Below are 10,763 nucleotides of genomic sequence, written 5' to 3' on the forward strand. Positions count from 1 at the left end.
CCTAGTAGTAAGAACTACATCTAACTCCTTTTTGAATATATTTAGTGAATTGGCCTCAACAACTTTCTGTGGTAGAGAATCCCACTGGTTCACCACTCTCTGGGTGAAAAAGTTACTCCTCATCTCGGTCCTAAATGGCTTACCCCTTATCCTTAGACTGTGACCCCTGGTTCTGGACTTCCCCAACATTGGGAACATTCTTCCTGCATCTAACCTGGCTAGACCCGTCAGAAAGGCGCTATATAAATCCAAGTCTTTTACATTTATTAAAACATCTCGACTGCTGAACCATCTCAATCATTCAAATAACTTCATGCCCAAGTAGCCAGTTACAAATCCCAGTAACTGAAACTCCTTGACATGGTCAGCGCGGACACGATGGGCCAAAATGGCTTCCTTCTGTGCTGTAAATGTCTCATGAGTCTATGGTTAGTGCGAGAGTATTGCACAGAAGAGTTTGTTTGGTGCAATTTAAAATGACACCTGTATTGAAACATTGGTGCAGCAGAAGCCAGTCCCTGCTGGGGAAACGCTAATGTTTTATCAATTCCCAGACCATTCAGTGTTGATATAGTCAATCACACGGCTGTACATTGAAGTTCATTACAGCGTTGCAGCAGTTAGTCGAGTGTTTTTTAAATTTCCAATTATGAAATGTTAAGCTTGTGAGAATAATTCTGGGTGATCTCGAGGTTAACTGGGAGTTGTCAATTCAGCGGTTTCTGCACAGAAGCTGTGCAGGATTGGCCTCAGTTTCAACAACCTTCATTTTTCCAACCAATGCAATTGGATTTGACGGGCTGGAAACGAACACTGGCTCTCTGTCAGATAAATGTAAATAGTGACGGAGCTGAAACAGTGGGAGTGCTGGACTCCTGTAACACCACCGACTCGCTGTGCAGTGCTCCTTGTGGTCTTTTAAAAACTGTTACCAACCAATATTTTCCTGCATATACAGATGTAGGCACTATAGTTCGGTATCAATTTAGCCGTTGCAATCTCTCACCCCAGGTGCTCTTACAGAGAGCCGGCTCAGGCTCGACGGGCCGAATGGCCGCCTTCTGTGCTGTAACCATTCCATGATTCTATGAAATCGAGTGGCCCCTCTATATGATCTTCATGGAGTACTACCACAGAAAATAAAGGAACTGTACCTGGGTATCTACACACAATAGGATGGAGTATAAAAGCAGGGAAGTCATGCTACAGTTACACAAGGTATTGATGAAGCCACACCTGGAATACTGCGCGCAGTTTTGGTTTCCATATTTACGAAAGGATATACTTGCTTTGGAGGCAGTTCAGAGAAGGTTCACTAAGTTGATTCCGGGGATGAGGGGGTTGACGTATGAGGTTGGGCCTCTGCTCATTGGAATTCAGAAGAATGAGAGGTGATCTTATCGAAATGTATAAGATTATGAGGGGGCTTGACAAGGTGGATGCATAGAGGATGTTTCCACTGATGGGGGAGACTAGAACTAGAGGGCACGATCTTAGAATAAGGGGCCGCCTATTTAAAACTGAAAAGAGGAGAAATTTCTTCTGAGGGTTGTAAATCTGTGGAATTCACTGCCTCAGAGAGCTGTGGAAGCTGGGACATTGAATAAATTTAACACAGAAATAAACAGATTCTTAAACGATAAGGGGATAAGAGGTTATGGGGAGTGGGCAGCAAAGTGGACCCGAGTCCATGATCGGATCAGCCATGATCTTATTGAATGGCGGAGCAGGCCCGAGGGGCCGAATGGCCGACTCCTGTTCCTATTTCTTATGTTCTTACAATGGGCCAAGACTTATTGCGATTGTAGAGAGTGAGTGTTGGCAGACTACGGGACCACAGGACGCACTGGGGAGAAGGCAGGAGTGGGAACCCTGGTTGATTAATCCAGGGCAGAGACCAAACGTGGGGTCCGACTGTCACCGTGGCGATGATGGGCGAACTCAAACACAGACTGGCGATCGCTTCTGGGCCCTTTCTGGTCCGTATGGTCCAGTCACTCATTTGACAAAAGTTATTGCGCCATCAGCGAAGTGTGCTTTTCTGTAGTGTTTGCACTTGTTCAGATACTCACGGCATTTTAGCAGAAAATGCAAAAGGTTTGCTTCTGCCTGTTGCCAATTTGAATTTCACATTCGGAAAGTGGCACTGGTGCTGGTACCCTATTGTAACCTGCGCCAATGTCATCAATTTCCAGTGCACTTCCCACCAATTACACACACACACACACACACAGACTGAAATAGAAGCTCCCTCAGCACATTTAGTAACCAAAAAGACATAGAATCACAGAATGATTACAGCACAGGAGGCCATTCGGCCCGTCAAGCCTGTGCCGGCTCTCTGCAAGAGCACCTCAGCTCGTCCCACTCCCCCGCCCTTTCCTCTGATTCTCAACCGTTCTGCCAATGGCAACAGTTTTTCTTCATCTGGATTGGTGTTATCACCCTGTGTGTGAAGCAGCACTTTCTAACATCACTCCTGAACGGCCTGGCTCTAATTTTAACAGAAAATATTCCCTCTTGTTCGAGACTCTTCCCACCAAAGGAAATAGTCTGTTCTCTATCTACCTTAACAACTCCTTTAATCCTTTTCAAATGTGTATATCCACATCTGCCATGCCTTCTCCACTATGGTCCAAAAGTTGGACACATATTTCCATTGGTGGAGGGGTCTATTACGAGGGGACATAGCTTTAACGTGGTTGGTGGAAGGTTTAGAGGGGATCTGAGGGGAGGGCTTCTTTACGCAGAGGGTTGTGGGGATCTGGAACTCACTGCCTGGAAGAGTGGTGGATGCAGAAACCCTCACCACTTTTAAGAGATGGTTGGAAGGACACTTAAAGTGCCGTAACCTGCAGGGTTATGGACCTAGAGCTGGTAATTGGGATTAGACCTTTTGTTGGACAGCGCAGATATAATGGCAAGTGCTGCAGGGAATCGAATACGGCCAGGGTGATCTCCTGGAATAGTTTCGATCACCTGGATGGGTCGGAATTTTCTCAGATTTTTTCTCCCTAAATTAGCCTGGGTTTTTAATCTGGTTTTTGCCTCTCCCAGGAGATCCCATGACTCCGGTTGGGGTGGAGTGTAGAATGTTTCAGTATAAGGGGTGTTGCAGTGGTGTGAGGCCAGCAAGGTGCTCTTTACCTTTCCGCCATTGTTCATTGTTCATAGGTTTATATGTAACCTTCAGGGCTGCTGACCGAGGGCCGAGCGGCTCTTTGTCGGCCGGCGCGGACACGATAGGCCGAAATGGCCTCCTCCTGCGCTGTAAATTTATGTGTTTCTATATTTAGGACAAATCAGAAGACGTTTTGAAGCCAATACGTGGAATTTTTGTTTGAAGAAGTGTAAACCGCGTGGGAGACAGACACAAGCAGTTGATGTTTATTTGCTGGTGGGGTTCTTAAACTGCAGAATTTACAAGATCATCTTCTAAACACAAGGTTCACTTTGACATTAGGGTCCATAGAAGTGGTGGAACATACGCAGGCTGTAAACGGACAGGCATGAGGCGTGAGAAAAACGTTAAAAATCACACTCAAACTCTTCATATACGCTAACAGAAAATAGACACGCTGCACAATGCACTGAGCATTTTTGAAAAGGGGGACAGAAGATCTTTTGGAAGCTGCATGCCAAAGTTTACACTTGAACTCAAATGTTCTGGGCTACGGATCACGGTCCGCGCGTTGTTAAAGTGGGAACGTGGGAGCTCGCCGTGTCCATGGAGATTGCACCTGTACACCAGCCGGCTGGTACCACGCAGAGGCTCGGGATGGTGTGGCACGGAGTTGAAATGTTGTTGTGGGCTGAGCCGGGCTCAATGGCACGTGGGGCGACACACAGTATTCAACCCCGACCCCGCAAAGTCAGAGCGGGAAATGTTATGGGCATCCGGGGTGGAGTTGGACGCTTGCAGCAGTGGTAAAATGGAGGGGTTACCGGGATCGGGAATTACCGCAGCGAATGCTAAGCACGCTGGGATTCTATCGATGAAGGTGCGCGGAGCGGTGGTTGCAGTCGAGCTCGGCGGTGAAACACTGCAGCGAGCTAGCCGTGGGTTGGCTCTTCTTAGAGGGGCAACGCCGTGATCCGCATGCTCTGCGAGGCGATGGCGTAGCTGACCATGGGCGTGGTGGCGTGGCTCATGGTGAGGCAGGGGATGGGCTGGGCGATGGAGACGGTGACGGGCGCCATGGAGACGGGGGTGGCCAAGGTCTGGGCCAGGGTTTGGGCCAGGGCCAGCTCGGAGGTGAGGTGGGGGCCGGGGGCAGCGCTGGCTGGGGGGTGGGGCCCGGCGCCGGCTGACGGCACACCGCCCAGCTCGGACCGGCTCAGCGACGGCTGGCCACCCAGCGGGTTGTGGGCCTGCACGATGGTGTGGTTGTAGTCGCCGACGGCGGGCAGAGTCAGCCGGGGCTCGCCAGCGGCCGCCAGCGTCACCACCTTGGGCTGGCACCGGTAGTGGGCGTTCTGCTCCAGCAGCATCTCGTTGGTGGCCATCAGGTTGGACGCCTGCTTGTGCAGCTCCTCCACCCGCCTGCGCAGCATCAGGTTCTCTTCCTCCAGGTAGCGGTAGTCGACGGGAAAGGGCCGCGGCACGCCATAGTCGTACGAGTCGAAGCGCAGGCTCTCCACCGCCCGCCGCCGCTTCAGCAGCGGGTCGCCCAGATCGCCGGCACCGAACGGCTCGAAGCGGGCCAGACTGCCGGCGCCCTCCGGCTCAAGGTGGCGGAACTTGCAGCTGCCGCCCCGCTGGCAGTCGCCGTTCTGGTGGTCGCGGCAGACGGGCACCTCCCCCCGGCCGGCGGGCAGCTCCTCTGAGCCCGGCTCGCCCAGCTCCGGGTGCTGGTACTTGCAGCGCTTGCCCCGCTTGCAGACATTGCGCAGGAAGTCGCGGCACACGTTGGTCGCGCTGTGGCCGGCCGTGTCGCCGCCGCTGGTGAAGGCACCGTCCTTCTCCGGCATTCTGGTTTGTATATTTATTGCAAAGTAGAGTATTGCCGCTCTCCGCAGTCTGAAAAAGAAAGAAGGAAAGTTTCAGCTCTCGTGGCTCAGTGGGCAGCACTCCCGCCTCTGAGTCAGAAGGTTGTGGGTTCAAGTCCCACTCTAGAGACTTCAGCACATAAACCTAGGCTGACACTCCCAGTGCAGTGCTGAGGGAGCGCTGCACTGTCGGAGGTGCCGTCTTTTGGACGAGACATTAAACCGAGGCCCCGTCTGCTCTCTCAGGCAGCTGTAAAAGATACAACGGCACTATTTCGAAGAAGTGCAGGTGAGTTATCCTCGGTGTCCTGGGACCAATATTTATCCCAGAATTATCTGGTCATTATTACATTGCTGTTTGTGGGAGCTTGCTGTGCACAAATTGGCTGCCGCAGTCCTTCATTACAAGTGACTGCACTCCAAAGTTACTTCATTGGCTGTAAAGTGCTTTGAGACATCCGTTGGTTGTGAAAGGTGCTATATAAATGCAAGTCTTTTTTAAACTTTTGAGAATGTGGTGGGGAGTTCCCCCCCGCAGAGGATCCACTCAAAAGAAACACCCGATTTTACAAGGAAAATGAGCACAGTATTTTAATTAGAGTACCCCTCCCCATCCTTCTTGCTTTCTCTCTCTGTATCCCTCCCATCCGTCAACAACCGAGCTCTCCTCCCCAACCTTCCACCCTCCCTCTCTCCTCTCTCTCTCCTCCCCAACCTTCCACCCTCCCTCTCTCCTCCCCAACCTTCCACCCTCCCTCTCTCCTCCCCAACCTTCCACCCTCCCTCTCTCCTCCCCAACCTTCCACCCTCCCTCTCTCCTCTCTCCTCCCCAACCTTCCACCCTCCCTCTCTCCTCTCTCTCTCCTCCCCAACCTTCCACCCTCCCTCTCTCCTCCCCAACCTTCCACCCTCCCTCTCTCCTCCCCAACCTTCCACCCTCCCTCTCTCCTCCCCAACCTCCCTCTCTCCTCCCCAACCTTCCACCCTCCCTCTCTCCTCTCTCTCTCTCCTCCCCAACCTTCCACCCTCCCTCTCTCCTCTCTCTGTCCTCCCCAACCTTCCACCCTCCCTCTCTCCTCTCTCTCTCCTCCCCAACCTTCCACCCTCCCTCTCTCCTCTCTCTCTCCTCCCCAACCTTCCACCCTCCCTCTCTCCTCTCTCTTTCTCTCTCTCCCTCCCACAATCTGGGGCCTGCAGTGTCGGGAGGCCTGTCTCCCAGGGACCCCGCGGCCTGAGGGACAGAGATGGGGGTTCGCGGTCCTGTGCACCCCCTCCTATCCCGGGGCTCTCTCTCTCCCCCCTCCCCCTATCCCGAGGGTCTCTCTCTCCCCTCCCCCTATCCCGGGGGTCCCGGGCCCACAACAACAACAAAGACGCGGCCCTACCCGCCGAGCGATTCCTCCGGCGCCAAAGAGCCGCTTCCGCTCCTCCCAGCCAAGAGGGACCTCCGACAGCCGCGCGGAACTCCCGCGCCAACGAGCACCGCTGTGGTCCTCCAGCCAAGAGGTGCCGCACTCCCAAACCCCTCAGTTGTTGTTGTTGTTGTCCATGGGCATCCATGGGGTCAGGGGTCAGACTGAGCTGGGCCTGAGGGAGCAGATTGAACAGTAACTTGCAAAAAAAAGGCAATTGGATCAAAGACTTGCATTTATATAGCGCCTTTCATGACCACCAGGCGTCTCAAAGGGCTTTACAGCCAATGAAGTACTTTTGGAGTGCGGTCACTGTTGTAATGTGGGACTGCTCCTGGGCCTGGCCAAGGGGGCCATCAGCCGGTCCAGGCAGCGGGCGGTCGAGGGGGTTGTTCAGCCCGACTGCCTGCCTCTCTTCCACGGTTACATCCGAGCCAGGGTGTCCCTGGAGATGGAGCACGCGGTGACCACCAGTACGCTCGCGGCCTTCCGCGAGAGGTGGGCGTCGGAGGGACTGGAGTGCATCATCACCCCCGGCAACCAAGTTCTAATTTGAACCATTATTGTAAAAAGTTAATTTTGTTTAATTTGTCGGTTTTAGTGCCCCTTTAATAAGGGGGCACTTCATTTATTGTTTTACCAAAAATAGATGTAATGTGGGAAACGTGGCAGCCAATTTGCGCACAGAAAGCTCCCACAAACAGCAATTCGATAATGACCGGATGATCTGCTTTAGTGGCGTTGGTTGACGGATAAATATTGGGGATCCCACTTGGGAGGGCAGACGGAGCCTTGGCTTTACATCTCAGCCAAAAGACGTTAAATGAAGATCACCAACAACTGCACAGAAAACCTGACACGTGCGCTAAATAAGGTGAAACCGAAGAGCAGCCCTGATGAGTCAAACCATGTAGATTCCTGAGCGTTGTAACTTACGCTGTCAATATACACAACAGATATATTGGAGGAAAACAAACACCAGTTCCTGAAAGGCTGAAGGGGGTAAATATTGATGTTGCAATTCTAGGGACTCCGGGAGCTCTTCCTGGAGTATTTTTAATGATTGCATTAAAACTTCTGCCTAATTTTGATCACTTTTACACAATGCAATTTTTAATCTTGAAAGCAAAACAGCGATATTTGGATTTTCAAGCAGAACACCGCTCCTCCAGAAAGTACCTCAACAACAACAACTTGTATTTATATAGCGCCTTTAACGTAGTGAAACGTCCCAAGGCGCTTCGCAGCAATATTATGCGATAAAAATTTGACACCGAGCCACATAAGTAGAAATTAGTGCAGGTGACTAAAAGTTTGCTCAAAGGTAGGTTTTAAGGAGTATCTTGAAGGAGGAAAGAGAGGTATCGAAGCAGAGAGGTTTAGGCAGGGAGTTCCAGAGCTTGGGGCCTAGGCAACAGAAGGCACGGCCACCGATGGTTGAACGATTATAATCAGGGATGCTCAAGAGGGCAGAATTAGAGGAGCGCAGACATCTCGGGTGGGGGGGGGGGGGGCGTTGTGAGGCTGGAGGAGATTACAGAGATAGGGAGGGGCGAGGCCATGGAGGGATTTGAAAACAAGGCAGAGAATTTTGAAATCGAGGCGTTGCTCAACCAGAAGCCAATGTAAGTCAGCGAGCACAAGGGTGATGGGTGAGCGGGACTTGGTGTGAGTTAGGACACGGGCATCCGAGTTTTGGATCACCTCTAGTTTACGTAGGGTAGAATGTGGGAGACCAGCCAGGTATGTTGGAATAGTCAAGTCTAGTGGTAACAAAGGCATGGATCAGGGCTTCAGGAGCAGATGAGCTGAGGCAGGGGCGGAGACAGGCGATGTTACGGAGGTGGAAATAGGCGGTTTTAGTTATGCTGCGGATATGCAGCAGGGTCAAATATGACACCAAGGCTGCAAACAGTCTGGTTCAGCCTCAGGCAGGAGTTGGTGAGGGAGAAGGATGGAGTCAGTGGCTGGGGAACGGAGTTTGTGGCGGGGACCTAAAACAATGGCTGTCTCTCTCATCCAGTCCTTTCCACTCCACTTCACAGTGGCACTCTCTATGCCCATCAGGATCCCAACCACTCCCGTTTCACAGAGCACTTTCCCCCCCCCCTCCCCTACAACACATCCTGTCAATACTGGCACTCTGCTCCTTCACCACCTCAATTCAACCTGCCACCCATCTCCCCTTCTTCATTCATGCAGGTACTTTCCCCTCTCCCGTCAGTTATATTTCTTTTCTCACCCTCCCCAGTCCGTGATGTCACCCCAGCCACCGCAGAGAGCCGGCTCCGCTTAGCGGGTGACCCGAAATGGGACTGGCGCTTGCCAGTCGGGACGGGAGGTAGAGATGGAGCGATGGAGCAGTGACAGGTGTGGGGCAAGGGTGACCATGGACTAGAGGGCAAGGGGAATGGGGTTTATAGGGTGGTGGGGGGAGGGGGTAGAGAGTGGCAGCGGACTGGGGATCGTAAATGGGGGTTCAGGGGCAGAGAGGGAGACTGGGAATTTGGGGGTTGAGAGGGAGGTTGGGGGAGGATAGAGGGAGACCGGAGAATGGGGGTCAGGAGATGTGGATTTAGGGGAGAGGTAGACTGCGGAATATGGGCTAGGAGGAGAGAGGGAAGCTAGTGATTAAGGTTTGGGGTATAGGAGGAAGGGAGACGGAGGGATAGAGAGGGAGACTGGGTGATTGGAGCTTGGGTTGCGGGGGAATAGAGAGGGAAACTGGGTGATTGGAGCTTGGGTTGGGGGGATAGCGAGGGAGACTGGGTAATTGGAGCTTGGGTTGGGGGGATAGCGAGGGAGACTGGGTGATTGGAGCTTGGGTTGGGGGGATAGCGAGGGAGACTGGGTGATTGGAGCTTGGGTTGGGGGGATAGCGAGGGAGACTGGGTGATTGGAGCTTGGGTTGGGGGGATAGCGAGGGAGACTGGGTGATTGGAGCTTGGGTTGCGGGGGAATAGAGAGGGAAACTGACAAATCGGTGGGTGTGGAACCCAGCATTTCCTGCAGAGCCGGGAGCAGCAGCAACATGGTGAGTGGGAGCGGCAGTGAGAGAGCAACCACCCATAATTGGATTATCGAAACCCAGGGACTTCACTGTGGGGAAACAGATTGTTCCCACTGGTGGGCGAGTGGGGAATAAGGGGACCGAAGATTCTAGCGAGGAATAACAAAGGGGGAAGTAATGGTTTTAACCAGTGCTATTCGACCATGAGATGCTTCACCACAAGTGGCTATGGAGGCAGAGACTGGAGCATCATATAAAAGGGAATGCACTAACGATTTGAAATAGGGAATATAAAAGTATCGGAGGAGAATGCGGCTCCAGGAGGGACAGCCAGCACAGGCATTGGGGGCCGAATGGCCTTCTCCTGTGCTCTAATTTCTAGAAATCTATTGAAACTCTCCCTTTATTGAGTACGGGCACAAGGAGCGGTTTAGAAATGTTGGTGCTGAGTTGCCTTTAGGACAGAAGTTGGGGAGAGGGATGGAGCCAGTGGTTAGGGAACGGAGTTTGTGACAGGGGCTTTGGTCTTCCCAATATTCAATTCTGCTCATCCAGAACTGGATGTGGGACCAGCAGTCTGACAGTTTAGAGACCATGGAAGGGTCTATCAGTGGGTTATAGGATTACTACTAGTTACAGGTAGGATATCAGGTCATTGCACTTGAGGGTATGGGGCCAGAAGAGCCGAGGGCCCAGGGGCAGCACGGGGCCAGCCCACACTGCAATATTTGTGCGCACTAGGTCCATGCAGCAGAGCAGGTCTCCAGTCATCTTGGTTAACCCTTGCCACTGGACTAAGACCTAGCTCTGTCAAGCCCGTGTGGTGGCTGATGTGCAACGGTCACCCCACGTTAAAAAAATCCACGCACAGGCATCTTCCACCCCCTCAACTGGAGTTCAGGACTGGAACATCGGGTACTTCATTGAAACATCTGTGAACTCGTGTGGAAGCAAGTCATCCTCGTTCCAGGGCCCGCCTATGATGATGATCAGTTCCTTATAGATTATCAGTGAGTTACTGTATTACTGTTATGGGGGTCTCTAAGTGTTACAAATATTACTATTAATTATTGGTGCACATTCAGTGAGTTACCAGTGGAATCAAAGTTCCTTGGACCTCTGGTTTTCCCATCCTTAGTGTCCCTTCTTTCGCTACTCACAGGTGACCTCTTGGGTTCTCAGAACTTCTCGGACACCAGCTGCTGGCCGGAAACCATAAGCAAAGGAACTAAGCGGCAGGGGACCCAACCTTTACACCGTGAATGCAATAACATCCGCAAACATCTCATGGTCAGGGGTCACGTGGTCGGATGTCACGTGATCAAAGCTCCTGGAACATAGGAACAGGAGGA

General features: G+C 52.2%; 1 protein-coding gene across 1 annotated transcript; it reads right to left on the reverse strand.

Moving 5' to 3' along the window:
• Positions 1-3,365: 3,365 nt before the first annotated feature.
• LOC139233728 (zinc finger CCCH domain-containing protein 10-like) lies at positions 3,366-6,474 on the reverse strand. Its single transcript, XM_070864187.1, has 2 exons — positions 6,375-6,474; positions 3,366-5,020 (listed from the first exon to the last, which is right to left on the reverse strand). The coding sequence occupies exon 2, from the start codon at positions 4,969-4,971 to the stop codon at positions 4,075-4,077; it is 897 nt and encodes a 298-aa protein (XP_070720288.1). The 5' UTR covers positions 4,972-5,020; positions 6,375-6,474; the 3' UTR covers positions 3,366-4,074.
• Between the last annotated feature and the right edge of the window lie 4,289 nt (positions 6,475-10,763).

This window comes from Pristiophorus japonicus, chromosome 21, assembly GCF_044704955.1.
Source record: "Pristiophorus japonicus isolate sPriJap1 chromosome 21, sPriJap1.hap1, whole genome shotgun sequence".
NCBI lineage: Eukaryota > Metazoa > Chordata > Chondrichthyes > Pristiophoridae > Pristiophorus > Pristiophorus japonicus.

What these genes read in the sequence shown, in the direction of transcription:
- LOC139233728 (XM_070864187.1), bottom strand. Translation starts at nt 4,971, where the DNA reads ATGCCGGAGAAGGACGGTGCCTTCACCAGCGGCGGCGACACGGCCGGC.